Below are 26,954 nucleotides of genomic sequence, written 5' to 3' on the forward strand. Positions count from 1 at the left end.
TTTGTTATCTTGAGAAATCATAATCTCAAAATTTTTCTTTAATTTGGTCATGAATTTCAGTCAAAGTATCCGATCTCTATTGACCGGATCCGACACGAATTCCGTACCCAAACCCGTGTCGTGTCGTGTCGTGTCGGACACGGGTACGGCGGCAAAAGTGAAGGGTCCGAGCAACATAGTGTAGCATAGTTTATTGTGAGTACTTAGTGCAAGTCATTTTTTATGTGCCCAAGTTACTCTCCCTAGCTTCCTCCAAACAATATAGATTACCTTCTTTATCTTTTGTAAGTGCTTCAAGCCAATGCAGGATTTCCATAAATTATGACAATCTATGGAATCCCGAGAAGTTCATGAATGCTGAGCAGTTCATACACTTACGGAGATCTCTAGCTGAGTTGAATGATCAAGTTGTAGACTTGACATTGTCTACTATCTATAAAGTCTTGAGACCAGCAAGTGAAATTGATCATCTTCCCACACCTGAAGTTGAGAATTTGATCATAAGAAAGCCATATTCATACTCAAGTGAGACATATTCATCTTACTTATTGACATCTTCTGGGTTTGTTGGCCGAAGAATTTAACAATAGAGTGTGGCTATAATTTTAATTTTAAGAAGTTACTACGTCAACAATTGTTGAAGAAGTGTCAGTGGAGACTTATCAAATGTACTTGGAAAAAGTATATCATAAATGCTCAGATAGAGTACAAGAAAAAGAAAGGAGATAATTGGCTGACTCTTGATAGGAAAATGTTGGCAGCTAACCCTCGTATTATTGAAGAGATTCATACATTTCACTTTAAGCAAGCGCAAAGAAAAGAGATAAATAAAGAAACATCTACTTCAAGTTAATTGTTTGTTGTAAATTATGATTATACCGTCACATTTTCATTTTCCTTCCTAACAGTTATGTTTATTATTTGCCCAGATACATTTCGAGATGGCGAGCTCATTAAATTGGAGTGATCACTTTAGTTCGACATTAGATTTCTTTTGTTTTTATTTGCTTTTTTATTTCCTTAACCTCGACCCCACAAAAAATAAATCACGTGGTATTATTTTCAGCTACTTTCTTTTTCTCTTTATACTTGCTTAGTGGTTTGTGGTTTATGTCAATTTAAACTATTTCATTTTCTCCATATCTAAATTTTCATCTCATTTCCTCAGTACTCTGCTCTAAATTTTTGTTTAAACCTTTGGTTTTCAACTTTTCATTGTTCCTATTTAATTACGGTGAGTTGGAAGCTCATTTCCCTTTCCCATTAAAACCATTTGATTATCCTTCTTTTACTCAATTTTATCACAAGAGATGTGATACTGTACACTCAGTTTATAGCTGGAACAATATGACGACCTGAGCTACAGTTGACCAAGTCATGCAAATTAGGGAGACTTTTCATTAATTAACAGAACAGTAAAGATACTTGAGATATTGATGTCTCTTTTGATAGTTAAATTTCATTAGGGTCGTCCAACTTTGAATTTATCCTACAAAAATTATTTTTCTATTTTGAATCATAGAAAAGTCATTCAACACTCGTGTCATTTTTCTATTTCCTTTAAAATAAAAGCATCCAGCTTTGACCAAATTAACTAGAAAATAAATTTCACCTGATCAATTATTTTTTTTCTAAAATTATGATATGACACTTCAAAATAAGTTGATATGCGGGACTACTGGAATGTTATAAAATTATCCTTCATTACTCACCAGATTTTGCATCTTATGGAGAGAGTAGTGTGAATCGTTCATTTCACTCAAATAACAGGAATGTTAAAGGCAAATCTCACCCTATTTAAGCCTACTATACGTAATTGTTTGTTTTCGGATTAACTTAGTTTTTAAAAAAGATTTTACAAAAGATAAAAGAGTATTTTGTTCATCGTTTCCAAATCCATATATAATGGGACGAACATCTTTCTATTTCTAAAACTATGCCTCTTGTTTACTATTTCGTTCAGTTACTCCTTTTTTTTTTTTCTAGGAAATTTTACTTTGAAGCATATTCCTCTTCCCATCAATACCAATTTTGATTATCTTTCTTTTCTCAGTTTTATCACAGACAAGTAATGCTTTACATTCAATGTATAGTTGGAAGTTGGAACAATACGAAGACCTAAGATACTATAGACCAAGTAAACGCATGCAACTTACAGAAAAGTAAGGAGTCTTGAACGTTAGTGAGAGCTGTGAATTTTCTCAGAATTGACAGGAGTGGACCGAATAATTTCCAAGTCTCCTATGTAACGCTTCTTTTACTTAATTGGCATACATTGACTTGTCCTACGGTATCTCAGGTCTTTGGATGCTTATAAGTTCCAGTTATAAACTGAATGAATAACATATTAACATCACAAATTTTGTGAGAAATCAGAGGAGAAAAACAAAAAAAACAAAAAACAAAAAAAAAAAGAGAAGAAAAGAAAAGCGAAAATCTATGGCTGCTTTCTTATGGTTATTTCTCCTCTCTGCATTTCATGCAGTAGCACTAGCACAACAAAGGCACTTGAATATAACTCTTGGCTCTTCGCTAACACCTACTGCCAATTCATCATGGTTTTCGCCTTCGAGGAGCTTTGCCTTTGGTTTTTATGAACAAACCAATGGCTATGCTGTTGGAATCTCCATGGCCGGTATGCCAAAGAAGATAGCAGTGTGGACAGCAAACAGAGACAGTCCTGCTGTCCCGAGCAGCGCTGTGTTGGTCTTAACTAATGATGGAAGGCTCATTGTGAAAGTAGGAGAGAAAGATATCCCTGTCATAAATCCCTCTCAAGCCATTGCTTCAGCTTCCATGCTGGACACTGGCAACTTTGTGCTCTATAATTCAGATCACAGTATCATATGGCAGAGTTTTGACTATCCAACAAACACCCTTTTACCTGGTCAGAATATGTCAGCTCGACAAGAGCTGTTCTCGAGTGCCTCGGAAACAGATGACTCGTTCGGGATTTTCCGTCTCAAAATGCAAGATGATGGGAACCTTGTTCAGTACCCTGTCCAGACACCAGACACTTCTCCATATTCTTACTTCTCAACAGGCACCAATGGAGTAGGGGAAAATGTTACACTAAATCTTGATGATGACGGCCACCTCTACTTGCTCAATTCCACTATCAGTCTAAAAGATCTATTTAAGGGAGGCTACCCTAGAGAAAGGACCATCATCTATTTGATGAAAATTGATGCTGATGGTATTCTTCGAGTTTATTCACATTTTCTGAACCAACAGAACAGCTCCGCAATATGGTCATCATCATATGATAAGTGTGATCCAAAAGGCCTTTGTGGGCTTAATGGTTTTTGTATCAATATAAATGATCAAGTTAACTGTACATGTCCTCCGGGATTTGATTTTGTAATGCCAGGAAATTGGAGCACAGGCTGTGAACGGAATTTCACTGCAGAAACCTGCCGGTTAAAGGAGAAGACTTCCAAATACTATGCCATGAGAGAAGTTGACAACACACTATGGGAAGATATTTCTTATGCTGTTTTGAACACAACAACCAAAGAAGATTGTGAACAAGCCTGTCTACAGGATTGTAACTGTGAGGCTGCTCTGTTCCAAGATACACAGTGTAGAAAGCAAAGGCTCCCGCTGAGGTTTGGAAGAAGAGACATGACTACGTCTAATCTAGCATTGATCAAGGTGGGCCGTAATGTGGTTGCTGAAGAAGGGCTGCCTTACCAGATTGAAGAAACAAAAGGGAAAAATCTAGGGATAAACATCCTAATTGCCAGCATTACACTGGCTGGTTTTGCTTTATTGGTGGTAGGCATTTCCGGATTCTTCATTCACAGAAATCATGTCTGGACTTACAAGAAAATCCAGGATAGTAGAAATGTTCAGTTATGTGAGGGTGTTGCTCCACGAGCACTTTCCTACGCAGAACTAGAGCAGGCAACCGCTGGTTTCAAAGAAGAGTTAGGGAGAGGAGCATTTGGAACGGTATTTAAAGGGATATTGGGAGAAGACCAGAAAGTGGTAGCTGTTAAGAGACTAGAAAGAGAATTGGTAGACGGGGAAGCAGAGTTCCAGACTGAAATGAAAATCATTGGAAAGACACATCATCGAAATCTAGTCCGCCTACTTGGTTACTCTCAAGATGGATCAAGAAGGCTTCTGGTGTACGAGTACATGAGCAATGGGTCAGTGGCGGACGTACTTTTTACACCAGAAAAACAGCCAACATGGGATGAAAGGTGTGGCATCGCTCGAGACATTGCAAGGGGCCTCATGTATTTGCATGACGAGTGTGACACACAAATCATCCATTGTGATATAAAGCCTCAGAACATACTCATGGATGATCACTTCTGTGCTAAAATATCTGACTTTGGAATGGCCAAGCTCTTAAAGAAAGACCAAACAAGAACCTACACAGGGGTAAGAGGGACCAGAGGCTATGTTGCACCAGAATGGCACCGAAAACTGCCAGTGACAGTGAAAGCAGATGTTTACAGTTTTGGTATCGTCCTATTGGAATTAATCTGTCGACGGAAGTGTGTAGATTGGAGCCTTGATGAAAATGAATCGATTCTTGAACACTGGGTTTACAGTTGCTTTGAGGCAGGAGAGCTAGGGAAACTGGTCAGGGACGAAGAGGTTGAGAGAGGACAATTCGAGAGAATGGTGAAATTAAGCATCTGGTGCATTCAAGACGAACCATCACTTCGCCCTTCAATGAAGAAAGTTTTACTGATGCTGGAAGGGACAATAGAAATTCCAGTGCCTCCTAGTCCTACTTCTTTTCTAAGTACCATATAGTTTAAAACTTTAAATTTCCTCTTCACTTTTTAGTTATTGTACTTATTTGAAAAAGAGGACATTAAGTTCCAAGTATCCCAAGTTTCCCTATAGAGCGCAAAGTACTCTATGATCTATACTTTAGCTAAATAAAGAATAATTACATAGTTTCTACATCATTCTCATTCTCTTGTAGTCACCAGTTAACACAACTACAAGGGTTTATCTTCTGCTGTATTGAATCTCATGGCTTATGTTTCCATTTTGAGATTAGTCCATATTAACACTTTTCTTTAAGTATAGTTGTAGTACACTGAAACTATATTTTGTGCTAAGTGACTGACCTTTTAATTGACAATCATTTCTACCCATTCAGTAATTGTCCACACTAAAGCATATAATGCTTAAGTGTGAATACCGACCAAGAACCAACCTGACTTTAAACATCAATGGTACCACCCAGCCTACCTTTTCTGGATCGTTTTAGCTTAACTTTCCCCTCCATCCTCTCCCTCCCCCACCTCCCACACAGAATGGAAATTTAATTAAAATACAGCCGCTTATACTTTTCTCTTCTATTGTTTGCATGCTTCTAAATTTTAATTACTTCGTCAAGCCTTTTTTGTTCTGGAGAATATCTAAGCCATTATTTTCTGAACATATTTGGCCACTCATTTCCTTTTCTGTTAAGTATCTCATATTATTGGGACAGCAGAGGGTAAGATAAAATGCCTTTTTCATACGTATTAGAGTTCTCTCGTTTTCATGCTCTCACTTTAGATCAGTGATCTCATTATTATGGGAAGGCAGAGGTGATTAAGGTAAAGATAAAATACTTTCTATGTTCCTCTTTAAAGTATAGCGTTTTCTCTTTTTTCATGCTTCCCCCGTCACCTTGACACCTACAGGGAAGGTTATCAGATACCAATTTTATAACTTGCAACTCTTGACCACAACAGAATATCAGTTTATATAAACATTAAATAATAGTTTTACACGTACCGTGATATATGAGATTGTACGTCACAAATTCATACTACTCACAGACATTCAAAAAGTCCAGCCATCAGAAAGCATTTAATCAGCACATTGAGACTATCTTGCAAGATCATGTTAATAAGATGAACCAGATCAGAAGATGAAACCTAGATCTGTTTGCACCCTCTCTCCTCTCCTCAATTAACAAGTAAATGAGTAATCTTTCACCAACAATCCCAAAGCATCCATCAGTCAGTTATTCATCATAGCTAGTACATCGGTACCCAAAAAAAAAAAAAAAAACAAAGACATTTCCTGCAGAAAGGAAGTATTTTCGGTTTGCCTCCATATAAACCGGCAAAAATTAGCTGACAAGGATATGACCTAGCAGTCAATAAAACTGAAACAGACCATAAAAAGTAGTGTTCACGTTCCAACAGAGATAACAACAACAACATACCCAGTGAAATCCCACAATGTGGGGTCTGGGGAGGGTAAAGTGTACGCAGACCTTACCCCTATCTCGGAAGATAGGGAGGCTGTTTCCGAAAGACCCTCGGCTCAAGAGAAAACACAACAAGAAAGGTTAGATAAGCACAAGCAGTTCAAAGCAAAATGCAAACGAAACTAAAGAAAGCGAATAAGTCAAAATAGAGCAGTCTAAAAACACGTTCCAACAGAGACTAAAAAGAAAAAGAAAAATAGATAATTATTGTCATCTCTAGCAGGTTCTCAATTAATAAAGACACATGAAACAGATTGGAAAAACAACAGCCACGGTTAAGCATAATGTACAGAAAGTTGAAACTTACCAGAGAGTAAAATGCAGAAGCATAGACTTGAATAGCAAACAGCAGCTTAGATATGACCTATATATTCGGGAAAATTCACATACCTATATGCACGATCAGCGTCTAGAACCTGTTATACGAATATCCAACTGTGCTTGTCAGAAGCAATTTGAGTTGTTTAATCGGTAGTGCTTGTAGTTGTAAAGAGTTTCATCTCTGGTATCATCACACAGTAGCTCCTTCAGATCAACATTAATTACGTTCTATATAGAGACTAAAATTGAAGAAATCCCATTACAAGGACGGAACACTTGAGCACAGATCACATTAAGTAATTTACAATTTTGAGAAGAGAAATCCCAACTCTAAACCTAGAATTCCCTTATCTTTGCTTAACTACCCTGACTGAACATCATATATGATTTACAAGGCTTAATTGATCTAATTAATATGCTTGATTCTACTCCTTCAGCTCATTTTCATTTTTGTTGGAAAAATATTTAGTATACCAATTGGAATAAGGTTTTTGTGTTCCCTGTTAATTTCGACCTAACACTTCAAAAAGAAATATCGAAAGATAGACTGCTCACATTGAGGGCATAATTCTTCACTATTAGCAGAATTTTACCAAACCACCACCATAACAGTGCTTTTTGCCAAAAGAATTACCAGTGGATTATCAAACATGTCTGTCTTTTTCTCCTGGGTGTCTACATGCATAGTGGTGTGTGTGAAGCTCTCAATATTCCCATGCATCTGAGTAGGAGCACCAACACTTTTGTAGGGCCTAATACAGTACTATTATTGGCTAAATAGATTTAAATTGCAGCGGAACAACAAAACATAATACACCACAAGGTCCTTAACAGAAAGCTAAAACCCAAACAAAAACACTTAAAAGTCTCGAAACAAAACAACAAAGCAACAGTGATACAATTATAAAAGCAGTATTAGCACACATGAAATTCAGAAGTCTCCACCACGAAGCCTGAGGACTAGATGAAGAGTAGACTCTTTCTGGATATTGTAGTCTGCAAGGGTGCGACCATCCTCAAGCTGCTTACCAGCAAAGATGAGCCTCTGTTGATCTGGTGGAATCCCTTCCTTATCCTGTATCTTTGCCTTCACATTGTCAATGGTATCTGAGCTCTCCACCTCCAATGTGATTGTTTTCCCGGTAAGAGTCTTCACGAATATCTGCATCCCTCCCCTCAAACGCAACACCAGATGGAGAGTTGACTCCTTCTGGATGTTATAGTCTGCAAGAGTCCTACCATCCTCGAGTTGTTTACCAGCAAAGATCAAACGCTGCTGGTCTGGGGGGATACCCTCCTTGTCTTGAATCTTTGCTTTGACATTGTCGATGGTATCAGAACTCTCAACCTCCAAAGTAATTGTCTTCCCAGTCAAAGTCTTGACAAAAATTTGCATGCCACCTCTAAGACGAAGAATGAGGTGCAGGGTTGATTCTTTCTGAATGTTGTAATCTGCCAAGGTCCTTCCGTCCTCAAGTTGCTTCTCAGCAAAGATCAATCTCTGCTGGTCTGGAGGAATGCCTTCCTTATCTTGGATCTTTGCTTTAACATTGTCGACAGTATCTGAACTCTCAACCTCCAAAGTAATTGTCTTCCCTGTCAATGTCTTGACAAATATTTGCATGCCACCCCTCAGACGAAGAACAAGATGCAGGGTTGACTCTTTCTGAATGTTGTAGTCTGCCAGGGTCCTTCCATCCTCAAGTTGCTTGCCGGCAAAGATCAGTCTCTGCTGGTCTGGAGGAATACCTTACTTATCCTGAATTTTTGCCTTCACGTTGTCGATTGTATCTGAACTTTCAACTTCAAGGGTGATGGTCTTGCCGGTAAGTGTCTTGACAAAGATCTGCATACCACCACGAAGGCGGAGAACAAGGTGAAGGGTGGACTCCTTTTGGATATTGTAGTCAGCCAGAGTTCTGCCATCTTCAAGTTGCTTGCCAGCAAAGATCAACCTTTGTTGATCAGGAGGAATACCTTCCTTGTCCCGGATCTTTGCCTTGACATTGTCAATGGTGTCTGAGCTCTCGACATCAAGAGTTATAGTCTTTCCGGTCAGTGTTTTAACAAAGATTTGCATTCCACCACGGAGACGGAGTACAAGATGGAGGGTAGACTCCTTTTGGATGTTGTAATCAGCAAGTGTTCAGCCATCTTCAAGCTGTTTTCCAGCAAAGATCAGCCTCTGCTGATCAGCTTCCTTGTCTTGAATCTTAGCTTTGACATTAACAATGGTGTCTGAACTCTCGACCTCAAGAGTAACGGTCTTTCCAGTGAGTGTCTTAACAAAGATCTGCATCTGAAATATATTGAAACACAAAAGTTTGTCACAACTCCAATTCAACGTCAGGCCAAAAGGGATGACAAAACTAGCAGTGCTAACAAAAAGTAAAAAAGGTTCTCGAAATCTTCGTCCTACAGCATCGAACGTAAAAATTCTCATAACTTGGATATGAATCCTAGAAATATATTTAACTAGGAACTAGTGTCATCCAAGGATATAAACTGAAGTGGAAATTGAATATATCAATCCAAAGGCAACTTAGGAATCTGAATATCAAACCACAGGCAACTTAGGAGAGTATAACAAAAGAATCCTAATTGATTAGAAACCATAGCAAAGGCATAAAGACGATATCCAAAAACAACTAATTGTGCTATCAAAGAGATACCAGAAGGCAAGAGATCGACCAAATATATAACATTTAATACACCTACATAAACTGAACCTTTCAATTCCTATGAACAATCATTTATTCAAACAAATAAACGAACCCCTAAAAGCATGTGAATCTACATACACAAACAACTTATTTCATTCATAAAAGTCGAGCTATACACGTGCAGAGAAACCCACTATTATATAGATTACAAATCAAATGGAAGTTTACAGTCTAACATAATCAGAAAAAAATTACAGATCACGCACACAAGAATAAACAACTTGAAAAGAGAAAAAGTAACTCCCAACAATCAGTAAGCGTTGGCAAACAAAAGTATAATCTTCCATTGCTTTTTAATCTTCATTCTTTCAAGAAGTAAGAAAAAACTTTGATCTTCATACTTCTAAATTTTCTAAAATCTAATCAATTTGATTGCAAAATCCCTAGATATGACACAATTAATCAATACCTGGATACTTTAACAATTGTTACTATATAGCGACCAGAAATCTAGCAAATCCACAAAACCCAACGCTATAACATCATCAACACAGAAAATATTACAAAAATTTTAAATATAATCACTTTGATTGCAAAATCCCTAGATAGGACACAACTAATCGAACCTGGGAACTTTGTAACAATTGTTGCTATTAAATCAAACGAATCGACAAAATCCAAGGCTATAATAACATCATCAACAGAGAAAACATTACAAAATTTTAAAATCTAACCAATTTGATTGCAAAATCCCTGGATATGACACAATTAACCAAACCTGGAAAGTTTTTAATAATTACTAGATTACATAGCGACCAGAAATCAAGCAAATTGACGAAATTCAAGGGTATAACATCATCAACAGAGAAAATATGCATGCATACATTAAAGATAGTTCGCACTAACTCACACAAAATTCAACAAACGACACAGTTAATTTGATTGCAAAATCCCTAGATATGACACAATTAATCAAACCTAGAAACTTTGTAAACAATTGCTAATAAATCAAGCAAATCCACAAAATTCAAGGCTGTAACATCATCAACAAGGAAAGCATGCATCATCCCTTAAAGATTAGTACTCAAATTGATTAATTACTCAAAGAAAAAAAAGGGTAAATTTTGATCAGATATTTAGAATATAGTACCTCGCATAAATTTGAACAAACGATTTGAATTGAGAGAAAAGGAAAGATTATTTACCTTGAGAGAAAGAAGGTGCGCGAGAGGAGATATATCCAGAGAATAAGAGGGGAATGCTTTTGTTGAGTCCAAGAATGATTTAGTTTTGGGATTAGGAAGGTCGAATAAGGGACTCGTTTGCCGTCACAGAGAAATTATGGCTATTTCTTCGGATATCCCTACAACACACGGCTACGCAACTAGAGCATTCTCGTCATTTTGCTCTTTTTTCCTCTCTTTTTTTTTTTTTGGTTTGTAATTTGTAATAAAAACAAAAAGCAATACTCTCTCCATCTCAATTTATGTGACACTTTCAAAAGAGACAGCTCAACATAATTGAAGGCCTAATATAAATTTAAATTAGAGGCCTAAAACCTAAATAAACTTCATATACTTATATTTTAGGCTGAATTAACTAAAACACCTTTAAATTTGGCACGAATTGCAACTTTAGTCCCCAAACTATTGTTGCACTTCAACACACTCCTATACTTGGCTAACTGGGTTTTAATACACCCCCGAGTTGCCACATGGCACAACAAGTGTAGTCACACACCAATAGCCTCGTGAGAGGTGCCACATCAGCTCTTTTAAAAAAAAAACAATTTTGAAAAATTCATTAAAAAGTATTTTTTTTAAATCAGAAAAAAGTATTTTTTTTAAATGTGGAAACCCCATTTTTTAAAAATAAATATGGAGTGGATTTTTTATTAAAAAATCTAGAACTTTTTAAATCTTGAAAACTGAATTTTTTAAAAAAAATGTGTGAAACCCCTTATTTTTAAAAAAACAAATCTAGAAAATTGATTTTTTTAATTAAAAACTTGGATTTTTTAAAAAATCTAGAAAACTTAATAAACCCATTTTTCTAAAAAAAGAATCTGGAAAATTGAATTTTGATTAAAAACCTGGACATTTTTAAAATCTGGGATGCTGGTTTTTTTAAGAATAAAGAGGAAATTTGATAAAAAAAAAAAATCTAGATTTAAAAACTAATCTATTTTTTCGAGATTATTTAAAAAAAAATCAGTTTTTCCAGTTCTTTTTTAAAGAAGTGTCTTAAAAGAATCATGAAAATCTGGATTTTTTAGGACGCTTTTAAAAAAAATATCAAGTTCTCATTTTTTTTAATAAAAAATTCATTTTTTCAGATATTTTAATTAAACCTCTAGTTTTTCGGGTTTTTTTTTAATTTCCAGATTTAAAATAAATATTTCACTGTTCCAGATTTTTTATTAAAAAAATCAGTTTTACATTTTTTTTCAAAACAATTTATCTATGTGGAGGACACATAGGATGAAAATGCCAAGTGGACGACGAGTGCATTCCACTTGCCGTGGCATGTCTACTCGAGGTATATTAAAATCCAGTTAGCCAAGCTTAAGGGTGTCTTGAAGTGCAGCAATAGTTTGGGGACTGAAGTTGCAATTCGTGTCAAGTATAGGGGTGTTTTAGTTACTTCAGCCTATATTTTATTAGAAATTTATTTTTCTAACTTTCTTAGATGCTAAATTATTATTTAATAAGCTTTTTATAATCTATTTTTCAAATAATTTTCTTTTTCAATTGTTAATTTTAGGTAAAATTTTATAAATTTGAATGTTGAAGTGCATCCTTCAACTGAGTCAATCATTACAGAAATTGTTAACATAATTCTATGAGCAATAAGTTATCAAATTTTAGCTAAAAACGATAGAGTTAGAACAATAGAATATGATTCAAGAAATTGATAACTTGGTATACCTTCTTTTAATATGTTTGCTGCCATGCTTGAAAACCTAAGAAGAAACAAAAAAAAAATTGCAATTCACTTTGTTCAACACTTTCGACTATTGACTCTTAATTTTGACAGAGCATTACTCTAACTTGTTAGAGATTTTAAGAAAGAGAGTATAAAAGGATTATAAGAATAAAATAATGTGAATGTTAGCTAACGGAATTTAGAAGGAAAAATAATGTTTCTTTAATTTCTCCTATTTGAAAAAGATTAAAGAGAATGAAATAATATAAATCTTACAAAAAAATGTTAGTACTACTTTTTATCATAAATAATCAATTTGATTTAAAGCAAAATCAACACATAATTTACTCTTGGTAAAATGTGGGAGTTGCCTTGCTATGGAGCCGGCGCTGGACACTTTTTTTTAGTTTGTCCCAAAAAGAATGATATATTTCTATATGTAAAAATAATTTAACTTAAAACTTTCGATTTTATTTATGACCACACCAATATCTATGGCTCGTTTTAGACCACAAGTTTAAGAAATAATCCTTTCTTTCTTAATTTTGTGTCTAATCAAACTATATCACATAAATTAGGACTAAGGGAGTATGGACCCGTTTGGCCATGAGAACATTTCACTCTTTTTTAGAAAACTATTTCATTTTATTTGAAAATAAGCGTCTGGTCATGAAAATTTAAGTTATATTTGAAATTTGAAAACACCTAAAAACTTGTTTTCACTTGCACTACATTCAAACAACCAAATATTCTTTGCAAAAACTATAACCAAACACAACTCCATCTTCAACTCCAACTTCAAAATTCCCAAAAAAAAAAAGTGAAAAATATTTTATTTTCATGGCCGAACGCCTACTAAATAACTTTATTTGTACCGAAAAAGAAATACATTTGAGATAGAATGTGAAATAAGAATATAAAATTAAATAATACATAGATAAATTAACTAGAAAGATAGTTTTAATTATCTTGGGTCTATTACCCAAAAACATGGGGAGATAGTTTCAATTATCTTGGGTCTATTACCCAAAAAAATGGGGAGATAGTTTCAATTATCTTGGATCTATTACCCAAAGAAATGGGGAGATTGATGATGACGTCACACACCGTATTGGTGCATGGTGGATGAAATGAAGGCTTTGCCTCTAGAGTGTTGTGCGACAAGAAGGTGCCACCAAAACTTAAAAGCAAGTTCTACAAGGTTATGGTTAGACCGACTATGTTGTATGGGGCGGAGTCTTGCCCAGTCAAGAAGTCTCATGTTCAGAAAATGAAAGTGGCGGAAATAAGAATGCTGTGATGGATGTGTGGGAAAACTAGGAGTGATAGGATTAGGAATGAAGTTATCTGAGACAAGGTAGGAATAGCCTCAGTGGAGGACAAGATGTGGGAAGTGAGGCTGAGATGGTTTGGGCATGTGATGTGGAGAAACGCAAATGCTCTAGTGCGGAGATACGAGAGGCTGGCTATGGACGGTTTCAGAAGAGGTAGAGGTAGGCCGAAGAAGTATTGGGGAGAGGTGATTAGACAGGACATGGCGCATCTCCAGTTTACCGAGGACATGACCTTAGATAGGAGGGTATGGAGGACTCAGATCAGGGTAGAAGGTTAGTAGGTAGTCGCATTTATCCTTTCTTACGAGTAGTTGCATTGCTCTTTAGTTTCTTGTCCCTTGATTTCAGCGAGTATCTGTTTTCACATAATGGTTTATCATGGCTTATTCACTTTCGTTGTTTTCATTTTCATAATTGGTTTGAATTGTTTTCCCGTAGCTGACCTTTCCTATGCTTTTTCTTGAGCCTAGGGTCTTCCGAAAACAGCCTCCCTACCTAAGGTTGGGGTAAGGTCTGCGTACACTCTACCCTCCCCAGACCCTACGTTGTGGGATTCACCGGGTATGTTGTTGTTGTATAGATAAATTAACTATTCAGATTTGTAATAACTATAGGGTTATCAAGGTATTCAGTCATACTATGAAAGTATCCGAGAGAGTGGTCAAGATGAGGATAAGGAGGCATGTGTCTATCTCTTAGAATCAATTCGGATTCATTCCAGGGCGATCAACTACAACATGAGATTGTTGGAGCAGTATAGGGACAGGGTAAGAGACTTAAATGTGGTGTTCATTGACCTAGAAAAAGGCATACGATAAAGTCCCTAGGGAGGTTATTTGGAAATGTTTGGAGTCTAGAGGTATACATGTGACTTATATTAGGGTAATTAAAGATATGTACGATGTACCAAGACTTGGTGTAACACCTCGTAGCTTCGGGCGAAAGTTTGAATCATAAGATGATAATATAATGGAACCAATATGAGGGTTATAGGAAGTGTTTTGAAAACCAATTAAGTCATAAGAAATGTCTTTGGGCAAAGAAAAGTTGGAAGCCACTCTACGGGGCATGTTTGCAAGTAAGTTTATAGAAGGTCTTACTTCCAACGACCATAACCCCTCTATTAATTTGGAATTTGGGAAAACTTCCTTGATGAAAGTTGTATCCCTTTGAAATATATTTCCAACGGTATATTATGGGTCTTGAACAGATCTTCGTACAAAGAGTTATGTCTATTTTACCGAACGTTGTGCAGAACCGACACCTGCCGCTTGTGAGGGCGCGTGCGATGTCCCCGCGCCATACGCCGATCGCACAAAAACCCCTACTCTGACTAATGATCTGAGTATGGTCGTGCGCTGCATGTTCGTCGCGCGACCCTCGCATAACAGGGTCAGTTTCGGGTCAAAAGTCAGGTTTACGCGTTTTAAGCTATATTTAGGACTTGGGGTTTATTTCCCCAGCCCCCCATTCACGAAAATTCTCTCTAAACTCATAGAGAACAAGTCCCAAACTTCAAGATCTTCCAAGGTAAGTTTTTATCATGATTCTAGGTTGAATTTAAATCCCTAATCCCTTTCTAACTTGAGTAAACTCTTCTAATCCATAGAGTTAAGATTGGAACATTATTGTTGGATGTGGAAACCCTAGAACACGAATTCAAGAGGATTGGACTTCAAAAAGGTAATGTTTCTACTCTCTAAACATTTATAATTGTGAATTGATGAGTTCTTGGGAGAATAGTAAATGGGTTTGATAAAGAGGATTATATGAACTATGCTAGAGTTTTGGATTGTTGACTTGGGATTGTTGTATTCATGTGGGTGATGAAGAATGATGTTAATTACACCTAATTGAGATTGTAGAATCAGCTAGAAGTAATAGAGTGGGGATTGGGTGAAGAAAACACCATTAATGAAGGTTGTGGAGCCTTATGCCCACCAAGTGTTTGATAAAATGCTTATATGAACAAAGCATGGATATTGTTGCTAATATAGAGTCCCTATGACCTGTATTGCTATAGATTAAAGTTGAAGGGATTGAAGGACATTGTGATAGTATGTAGGCGCCATCCACATATGGGAATCTCTACGTTCTTCCCCATGCTCCGTTTCTTGATATTTCATGAAGTTCAAATCCTAGGGCATTAAACCAACATATTGGTAGTCCGTATTTATGTATTTATGTACAGGAATTTTGTATCTATATTCGTTGTTGTATTCCTAATCTTCCATTACGGTTATTAGGAACCCTAGCTTAATCTGTGAATCATGAATTCTTCCTCATGTGTTCTCATTATGTTCATATGAAACTTTATGATTTTATTTTGCAAGTTACAAGCATGTTTTCAAGTCAATTACATATATATGATTATGAACTATTGTTATTACTCATGAATCAAGAATATGTTTACAAGCTATTTCATGAAACCATGTTTACAAGTTATTTCGTGAAACCATGATTACAAGACAAGTACAAGTTAATTCACGAAAGTCATGGGCTTCTTAGCCAACTATATTATGTTCATGTTTTTTGGGAGTTGCACGAATTACCGAGAAGGCTCAGATAGCCTGAAACTATGTAGCCACCATAGGACAAGGATTGCTCCGCCCAGTTAGGACGATACCTTAATTTTACACTGAATGGATCCATCAGGCACGATACCATCTTATACCCTGGCAAGATATGAGGGCTCTGCTGGTCGCGGCGAGGACCAGACTCCACGTATCCACGTGGTGATATCACAAGTCGGTTTATGAAATGTTCTCCCTACTTATCATGTTTTACTTATGTTATATATATACATATGTACTCATGCTCATGTTCATGTCCAGGTTTTCAGTTTCGGTTCTTATCATGTTATTCCATGTCCCATGTTGTTTCTTTCTGTTGCTTTACATACCAGTACATCCAATGTGCTGACGTCCCCTTTTATTGCCCGGGAGCCTGCATTTCACGATGCAGGTATGGATTTACAGGACGACGCTTCTGCTCATTAGGATTTGCACGTACCAGCTTATTGGTGAGCCCCATCTCATTCGGGGTTTAGAAATTGTCCTGCTTTATTTAGTTTTGCATCTAAAGGTATGCTGGGGGCCTTGTCCCAGTAAGTATGTTTCCCAGTCAGACTCACGGTAGAGGTTTCATAGACTAGATAAGTCAGTTATGTCATGTCAGACATTCGGAGTCGTATAGCCATTTTGGCTCATTCATGTTATTTCCGCACTCATGTTTAGACAAGTATTTTTATTAAGTATTATGACTTACTACGTTTTATAAAGGCTTATCATGCAATCATGTTATATTCCACTTATGTTATGTATCATGATGATTCAGCAAGCCATGTGGTTCGCTCGGTCACATGCAGTCAGGCACCGAGTGCCGTGATGCGTCCAGGCCATGGTTCGGGGCGTGACACTTGGTCAGGATGCGGTTGCAGCAAAGATCCGCCCTTAGCCCGCTCTTATTTACCTTAGTGATGGACGAATTGACACGTCATATTCAACGGAAAGTGTCGTGGTGTATGTATTATAGTATTGATTAACGAGATGTACGATAGAGTTAAATATAGGCTGGAAGTTTGGTGACAGGCCCTAGAGTCTAAAGATTTTAGGTTAAGCAGGACTAAGTAGAACACTTAGAATGTAAATTCACTGACGTGATGCATGAGGCGGAGGTGGAAGTGAAGATTGATATACAAGTCATATCTAAGAAAGGAAGTTTCAAATATCTTCAGTCTATAATCCAAAGAGATAGGCAGATGAATGATGATGTCGCACATCATATTGGAGCAGGTGGGTGAAATGGAGGTTCGTCTCCGGGGTACTGTGGGATAAGAATGTGCGGCCAAGGATTAAAGATAAATTTTATAGAGTGGTAGTTAATAGAGTGGTAGTTAGACCGATCTTGTTGTATGTGGTAGAGTGTTGGCAGTCAAGAATATCAACGTTCATAAGATCAATGTAGCAGAGATGAGGATTCTTAGATGGATGTGCAGGTATACTATGAGAGATATAATTAAGAACGAAGTTATATAGGTAAGGTGAGAGTGACCCTAGTGACGAACAAGATGAGGGAAGTGAGACTAAGATAGTCCCGGCAAGTGAAGACATGGTGCATGGATGTACCAGAAAGAAGATGTGAGATGTTGGTTGTAACATGATTTAGGAGAGGTAGAGGTTGGCCGAAGAAGAAATGGGGAAAATGATTAGATAAAACATGACACAACTTTAGATTACTGAGGACATCATCGATAGAAAATATGGAGGTCGAGGATTAAACTTGAAGGTTAGTAGGTAGCTGAGTGATGTCGCATTTTGTGTGGGAGAGGTAGGGGGATAGCCTCCCCGCCGCTTCTTCTTATTAATAGTATTATTTAGTAATCGTATTTTTTTTCAATGTGTATTACTATTTTTTGCTTAATGTGCTTTATAATTTTGCTATTTTACTATCATGTTGTCTTACTACCAGGCTTCGAATTCTTTTATTTGGACTTCAACAAGTTACAGAAAAGAAGAAAAGAGGGATCAAAATGAGCATAGAAGAACTCGGGGCTTTTAATTATAGGTGACAAATGAGTTTTAAAATTGAGTTGGGGTAACTCTAGTTTTTTTAATTGAGTAAAGGTGATAAACTTTGGATTAGTGATTAGAGAATTTTGACTCACCCCAAAGTTATATTTTTAACACTTTGACCCTAAGCTTTATTTTTTACACTTTGCCCCCAAGTTTTATTTTTAACACTTTGACCCAACCCATATAAACCCTACAGATCCAAAAAAACGCGCCAAATTTCTGTTTGTCTGCGTCGTTTCCACCATTTTTGGCTCTTCTTTTTTGCTTCGTTTCTTCTTCTTCTTGTTGCTTCTTCTTCTTATTCTGATGCTCGTTTCTTCTTCTTCTTGACTGGATTTTGCTCAAGAAAGAAAAAAACAAGACCACCTGATTTTGCAATTTTTTGACTGGATTTCATTCGTGTAGCACCGGGAATTACTTCATAACTCGTTCCATTGTTTTGTCTTCTTCTTCTTCTTCTTCTTCTTCTTCTTCTTCTTCTTTTTCTTCTTCTTCTTCATCCGCCATTGTTGCTCAAGAAAGAAAAAACTGTGACCACCCGATTTTGCAATTTTTTGACTGAATTTTGTTGGTGTAGCACTGGAAATTACTTCATAAGTGTTTTCCGTTCATTTGGTATGTACAACAACATTGTTTTATTTCAATTTTCACCTGGGTATAAATCTACTGATTTTCCAACAACTTACAGTAGCTGTTGTAGTTGTTGCAACTTCTACAACAGATTATGAAGTTGTTGTAATTGTTAAATAAATAACCTGCAAAAACTGAGTGAGTTGTTGCAACAGGTATTCCACTTGTTGCAACAACTCAACGATCTGTTGGAGTCAGCTTCAGTTTTTGTCTGAAACAGAACCCAAAAAACTAAAGCCGCTTCCAACAGATTATTGACTTGGTGTAACAAGTTGTATAGTTGTTGCAACATGTGTTCCACTTGTTGCAACAACTCAACTATTTGTTGGAGTCAACTTTAATTTTTGTCTGAAACGTAACCTAAAAAACTGAAGCTACTTCCAACAGATTATTGACTTGCTGCAACAAGTTGTATAGTTGTTGCAACAGGTGTTCCACTTGTTGCAACAACTCAACTATCTGTTGGAGTCAGCTTCAGTTTTTGTCTGAAACAGAACCCAAAAAACTGAAGCTGCTTCCAACAGATTATTGACTTGCTGCAACAAGTTGTATAGTTGTTGCAACAGGTGTTCCACTTGTTGCAACAACTCAACTATCTGTTGGAGTCAGCTTCAGTTTTTGTCTGAAACAGAACCCAAAAAATCGAAGCTGACTCCAACAAATTATTGACTTGCTGCAACAAGTTGTATAGTTGTTGCAACAGGTGTTCCACTTGTTGCAACAACTCAACTATCTGTTGGAGTCAGCTTCAGTTTTTGTCTGAAACAGAACCCAAAAAAATGAAGCTGACTCCAACAGATTAATGACTTGTTGCAACAAGTAGTGCACTTGTTCCAACAAGTCAATAATATGTTGGAACAACTGCTGCAGCTGTTTCATTTTGTTATAGATTGGTATATACTCTCATGACCAATTTTTTGTTAAATAAAATATCTTCAGGTACCTCGAACACCACTAATGGGGGACTCAATAACAATAGGGGTTGATTGCCATGGTGAATGGATCAAGAAGAACAATCGATATATTTGGCGATGGAAGGGTAGTGACACATTAGAGACGATAGAGATGACTGTCCAAAGAGATGTTATGTTCGATGATTTTGTGAACCTAATCATCACCTATTGCGAATTAACTTGTGAACCAAAAGATCTTGCCATCACTTACATGCACAGCTTTTTTGAAAATCAGAGGGTCTTGCCATTTAAGATAACTGATCAGGTTCGTTTGCGTGCTTATTTGAATGATGTAGCTAGGCCCATTTTAAGGGTATACGTTGTTGGAAGCTCGGTAGAGAACCACAATTTATCTCAAGACCAACAAGATGTGTTAAATGATGAATTAGATGGGGTGGATGTAGATATCCTAGATAATGGAAGTGGGGCTGACCCGATTCCTATACCCGAAGTTGCGAGTAATACATTGGGCACTACACAATCAATACAATCTAGCCATGTTCAAGATGATGAAACAGGTTTTTATAAAGGAATGTCATTCAAGAACAAGGAAGAACTAGCCACTTGGTTGAAACTTGCTTGCTTGAAGAAAGATTTTAGAATCAAGAAGGTGATTAATTCGCGTACTGTGTATTGCTTCAGATGTGTACATCCGGAGTGCAAGTGGTGGCTTAGGGCTGTGAAGCTTTTAAGTTCTGACAGATTTTGTATCAGAACTTACATAAAGCATCACACATGTGGTTCTGAGCATATTACGAGCCATAATCCACACGCTACTGCGAAAGTCATTGGTGAATACTTCAAAGATAAGTTTCCTTACGGTAAAGGCCCATCTACAAAAGATATGAGTCAATCAATCCGTACAGATTTGAGTTGTAAGGTAAGTTATTGGAAGGCCTGGAAGGGCATGGGGATTGCAAAGGCTTTGACAAGGGGGACTCATGAGCACGGGTATGCGGTTCTTGATGCGTACCGTTATATGCTTCGTTCTGCAAATCCAGGAAGTAAGACGGCATTGAAGGTTGATGAAAATGGGAAGTTCAAGTACTTTTTTGTAGCCTATAAGGCTTGGATGCTTAGTTTTGCGCAAATGAAAAAAGTCATAGCTGTCGATGGGACATTCTTGAAGAGCAAGTACGAAGGAGTGTTGTTGTCAGCAGTTGCACAAGACGCGGAGAATCATATTTTTCCAGTGGCATTTTGTGTGGTGGACAAGGAGTGTGATGCTTCGTACAAATATTTTTTTGAACAAATGAGAAGCTATATAGAGGATACCCCTGAGTTGTGCAAAATTTATGATAGACATCCAAGTATCAAAAAGGCGGTTTCAATTGTCTTCCCTACATGTCATTGTGGTTTTTGTATGAGGCACCTAGGGGAAAATCTGAGAACCACCTTTCACAATGGGGCGGTCGTATCTCAATTTTATAAAGCAGCAAATGCGTACAATATTGATGTCTTCAATGACCATTTCAATCAAATAAGAGATTTGGTTCCTAGGGCCGCCGAACATCTTGAACATGCTGGATTCCACATATGGAGCAGGGCATTCTGCCCCGGAAATAGGTATTTTCACATTTCTGTTTCCAACAAGTAACGTATCTGCTGCAACTAATAGGTAACTTGTTGCGGCAGATATTGTACTTGTTGTGATTTTTGACACAGCTGAGCCTCAGCCACATGTTCCAACACAAATATGTTTATTTTGTCAGGTATGATTTTATGACGACAAACGTTGCTGAGTCGGTAAACTCAATGTTCAATGTTGAAAGAGAATTTTCCATTACTGCTCTATTTGATTCCATAAACAGGAGGTTTACTGAGAAATTTCATGAGAAGTGTATGGAGTTCATCGACTCACCAACCATCTTTGTTCCCTTAATGGAAAAAAAAATCAAAATTTGTCAACTTGGGTAATAAGTTATTGGCCCATCAAATTGCCAACTACAAGTTCAGCGTCATCGGCCACGGTTCAGTTGCAACAGTCGATCTGCAAAGAAGATCTTGTACTTGTAGAGTTTTTGACCTGGACAAAATACCTTGCCCACATGCTATGGCAGCGCTTCGAGTCCAATATGGTGAAGACTTTGGAAGGCGGATTTATGACTACTCATCTCCATATTACAGGGTGGAGAATTACATAATTGCATACTGTGAGGAAATGAATCATGTGCCTTCTGAAGAATCTTAGGAAGTTCCTATGGAGATTTTAGAGAGAGAAATACCTCCTCCACATGTTGATCCGAGCAAACCGGGAAGAAGACGGACAAAGAGGAGGCGTGGAATTGGGGAATCACTTGCAACGAGGAAAAACAAATGCTCCATATGCAAAACAGTTGGTCATAAAAAAACTACATGCCCAAACCGAATTGTTCCCTAGTTGTTAAATTTGCAATGTCTTGTAATAATAATTACTATTATTTGTGTTTGTGAAATTGGACTTTATGACATTTTTATGTTGTTTCTGTTAGTAAAATTGGTTTAAATGATATGCTGATCTTGCTCAAATCACCAATGTATGTTCTGTGGTTTTGCAATTTCTGAATAGTTTTCACCAAGTAAAAATTCTGTTGCAACAGCTGTGTAACTTGTTGGGATTTTGCCAACCAGATTATGTACTTGTTGCAGCAACTAACTTAACTTGGTTTTTCAACAAGTGACATGACTTGTTACAGTAAGTTCCTATAGTGTTTTGAGTTTTTAGAACAAATGGAATGAGTTTTTGCAGAAAGTCCTTAACTTGTTTCATCCAACAAATAGAATGAGTTGTTTCATCCAACAAGTGATATGACTTGTTCAACAGCTATGTTACCTGCTGCAACAGATTATGTACTTGTTGCAACAGGTTAAACAATTGCTGCAACAAATTATGTACTTGTTGCAACAGGTTATGCAACTGCTGCAACAGGTTATGCAACTGCTGCAACAGATTATGTAATTGTTGCAGCAGATTATGTAATTGCTGCAACAGATTATGCAATTGTTGCAGCAGATTATGTAATTGCTGAAACAGATCATGAAATTGCTGCAACAACTAGGATATAAGTCACATATGTTTAGTTATTAACAGAGGGAACTAATGATATTTAGTATTAAACAAAGGGATTCAATAATATTTAGTGATCAATATATTTATCTACTAACATCCTTAATGGATTAGACAGTAATTTCATTGATTTGATGGGAAATTCTAAGTGTATACTTCCCAAATCGAGCGATCGTTGGTGTAATTTGATGAGAACTACTTGATTCACCCATATTTAGATGTAAACAATGAAAACCAATGATATTTATTGTTTATTAAATGTTCCTAACCAATTTGATGGTACGCTGCGTCAGGACATATGATCAACTAAGCGTATACTTCCCAAATCGAGCAATCGTTGGTGTAATTTGATGAGAACTACTTGATTCACCCATATTTAGGTGTAAACAACGAAAATCAATGATATTTATTGTTTACTTAATGTTCCTAACCAATTTGATGGTATCCTGAGTCAAGACATATGATCAACTAAGCGTATACTTCCCAAATCGAGCGATCGTTGGTGTAATTTGATGAGAACTACTTGATTCACCCATATTTAGGTGTAAACAACGAAAATCCAATGATATTTATTGTTTACTTAATGTTCCTAACCAATTTGATGGTATCCTGAGTCAGGACATACGATCAACTAAGCGTATACTTCCCAAATCGAGCGATCGTTGGTGTAATTTGATGAGAACTACTTGATTCACCCATATTTAGGTGTAAACATCGAATATCCAATGATATTTATTATTTATTAAATGTTCCTAACCAATTTGATAGTATTCTGAGTCAGGACATATGATCAACTAAGCGTATACTTCCCAAATCGAGCGATCGTTGGTGTAATTTGATGAGAACTACTTGATTCACCCATATTTAGGTGTAAACATCGAAAATCCAATGATATTTATTGTTTATTAAATGTTCCTAACCAATTTGATGGTATTCTGAGTCAGGACATATGATCAACTAAGCGTATACTTCCCAAATCGAGCGATCGTTGGTGTAATTTGATGAGAACTACTTGATTCACCCATATTTAGGTGTAAACAACGAAAACCAATGATACTTATTGTTTACTAAATGTGAAGCTTTTAAATAGGTTACTCATCCGTTACAGCAGATAATGCACTTGTTGCAACATATTAGTAACTTGTTGCAACAACTAACCAATCTGTTGCAACAGATTACAGACTTGTTGCAACAGATGGGTTAGTTGTTGCAATTTCTTCAACAATTGAAAGATTTGTTGCAACAACTGACTCATCTGTTGCAACAGATCACAAACTTGTTGCAACAGATTATCAACTTGTTGCAACTTCTAAAACAGCAGTTAGATTTATCGCAACAACTAACCCATATGTTGCAACAACTGAACCATCTGTTGCAACAAATTTACATCTTGTTGCAACAACTGACGCATCTGTTGCAACAGATGACAAACTTGTTGCAACAGATTATCAACTTGTTGCAACTTCTTCAACATCAGTTAGATTTGTCGCAACAACTGACCCATATGTTGCAACAACTGAACCATCTGTTGCAACAAATTTACATCTTGTTGCAACAACTGACTCATCTGTTGCAACAGATCACAAACTTGTTGCAACAGATTATCAACTTGTTGTAACTTCTTCAACATCAGTTAGATTTGTCGCAACAACTGACCCATATGTTGCAACAACTGAACCATCTATTGCAACAAATTACAAACTTGTTGCTTCTTCAACAGCTGTTAGATTTTGTGACTTGTTTAAAACTACTGAAACCACTGAACATAATGTATTGAACACAACTTAAATAATGAACACCTAATATATACTTAACAAAATGTCTTAGAAAAGTACTGAACACCTAATATATACTTAAATTGTTCATAATGTCATAAAAAAAACTCTTAATATATACTTAAATTGTTCAACAGGCCACATTTTGGCTCCCAAAAACGCAAAATCAATGAACTGTTTATCAACCCATCTTAGGGCTCCAACACCTTTTCAATTACACCTAATGCCCATCTCCATTGCATCCTCCCTACAGAGTTGTCGCTGATTAGACTTTCGGGTTTTGTCACAGTTGTGCCGGTAAGCAAAGCCTCCATAAAAGCAATTGACCACGAACCACATGCCTTACCAGTGACATTGCGGGGGAGATTCTGTAGCCTATTGAATTCCCACGATTCATTGAGTAACTTTGCAGGCAAGTGTGCGAACATTCCACTCTGTTGCAATAACTTGGGCCACAATTCCATTACCGACTCCATGAAACAAAAGAACTCAGATTCTTCATAGACAGGAACGTTGCAGTCATACACATTTACCACTCCCTCTTCAATCATGAACTCGAGAGTGACAAAATGTGTGGCATTAATATTCATCACTGTTAAAACCCTCTTTGCACCAGCCCACGAGCAGCCTCCCGGGTAGGGTCAGACACCCTTACAATAATCGACCATATCATCATCCCACTTGAATTCCGCAAGTCTAACCTTCAGAGACACGACATTTGGAACTGTACTCTCTTTTGTCAATTCTGCGTACCTCTTGGACATGTTGTTGTAAAAGTTGAGGTCGAGGATTATGTCAGTGGAATCATAGTACTCGGGGAAATTGATTTGCCTCATACACATTAGAAGCAGGACTTCATCTACATACTAAAGTAAAAGTAGTAAAACAGTTAGTTACTTAGTGCAACAGATTCAACAAATTATCTACTTGTTGCAAGAGCTAATTAACTTGGTACAGCAGATTCAACAAAATAAAGGAACTGTTGCAACAACTAGTTAACTTGTTTCAACAGATTATCTACTTGTTGCAAGAACTAGTTAACTTAGTGCAGCAGATTCAACAAAATAAAGGAACTGTTGCAACAGCTAGTTAACTTGTTGCAGCAGATTATCTACTTGTTGCAAGAGCTATTTAACTTGGTGTAGCAGATTCAACAAAATAAAGGAATTGTTGCAACATCTAGTTAACTTGTTGCAATAGATTATCTACTTGTTGCAACAACTAGTTAACTTGGTGCAACAGATCCAACAGAATAAAGGAACTGTTGCAACAACTAGTTAACTTGTTGCAACAGATTATCTACTTGTTGCAACAACATACTGAATTAGATAGATATATACAAGTGTTGAAACTTACCCAATCCTCCCACCATATTTCCATGCTTGTCAGAGCCTTGAAGTCTGCTGCTCCAAATTCATGCATTGAGTACATGGTTCTCCCACTCTTTTTGGACTTGATTGCAGTCTCAACTTTTTTCTTTCTTTGGGCAAGTACAGGCTTGAAAATGTCCACCTTTTTTTAGCACTTTTGGCCCAACATCAAGAAGAGGAGTCTCAATTGACTTACTAGGAGTAGCAACAGATCTTCTTGATCTAACTGATGCAAGTGCCTTGGCAATTGCTTTGCCCCTCCTCCGAGCATGAACAGGAGTATAAGGTGAGGAAAGATTCTTTGATGGTTTGATACCCCTCTTGGATATCAACCTCTGCATAGAAGTGTTTGTGGCTTCTTGGGCCTGCACCAATTCCTCCACCTTTCTAATCAAATTATCCATTTTGTCCTTGCAAGTGGTGCACTCACAAGCACATGAGGGCACCTTAGAAGTACCGGCACCAACATCAACAAATCTTCTACCACTCAATCCACCACTACTAAAATTACCACCAAATCCGGAAAAATCACTCAATCCAGGAACTGGGGTAAATCCACCAATATTAGCATCATCATCTCTTAATTTTTCTCCAGCAATACTTGTTAGGACATCATCACCACCACCACCACCACCAACATCAACAGGCTGAACACCACCACCAACAGCATCAGCACCACCAACAGCATCAACAACAACATCACCACCAGCACCAACAACAACATGACCACCAGCAACATCACCACCACCACCAGCTACAACATCATCAACCCTAGTGATGGCTGTCACTCCAGCCAATTCCCCTTTGAACCCATCAATCAGTCTGTCAGGCACAGATTCTATAGGCACAAAGGTGACAAGGCATGGCATCTCCAACTCTCTTATTGTTGGGACAAGCCATGGGTTCACAACCTACAATAAAAAAGTAGATATATCATAATGGTGCTAAATCATAAAAAGCAAAACCTATTTAAAACAAGTTAACAGGTTGTTGCAAAAGGTTACACATCTGTTGGGCAATGTCCAACAGATAGGTAACTTGTTGAAGCAGGTATCTCATCTGTTGGATATTGTACAACAAATTAGTAATTTGTTGCAACAGATTATTGTACTTGTTGTAAAAACTTAC

General features: G+C 37.0%; 1 protein-coding gene and 1 pseudogene across 1 annotated transcript; one reads left to right on the plus strand and one right to left on the minus strand.

Moving 5' to 3' along the window:
- Positions 1 to 2,147: 2,147 nt before the first annotated feature.
- Positions 2,148 to 5,014, plus strand: LOC132613840 (G-type lectin S-receptor-like serine/threonine-protein kinase LECRK3). Its single transcript, XM_060328125.1, has one exon. It carries the CDS (start codon positions 2,440 to 2,442, stop codon positions 4,771 to 4,773), a length of 2,334 nt encoding a protein of 777 aa, XP_060184108.1. The 5' UTR covers positions 2,148 to 2,439; the 3' UTR covers positions 4,774 to 5,014.
- Positions 5,015 to 7,322: 2,308 nt separating this feature from the next.
- On the minus strand, positions 7,323 to 10,596 carry LOC132613843 (polyubiquitin-like; annotated as a pseudogene).
- Between the last annotated feature and the right edge of the window lie 16,358 nt (positions 10,597 to 26,954).

Source organism: Lycium barbarum, chromosome 10 (genome assembly GCF_019175385.1).
Source record: "Lycium barbarum isolate Lr01 chromosome 10, ASM1917538v2, whole genome shotgun sequence".
In the NCBI taxonomy this organism is placed as follows: domain Eukaryota; kingdom Viridiplantae; phylum Streptophyta; class Magnoliopsida; order Solanales; family Solanaceae; genus Lycium; species Lycium barbarum.

Excerpts from the sequence above, each read along its gene's own strand:
- LOC132613840 (XM_060328125.1), top strand. The coding sequence starts at position 2,440 with ATGGCTGCTTTCTTATGGTTATTTCTCCTCTCTGCATTTCATGCAGTA.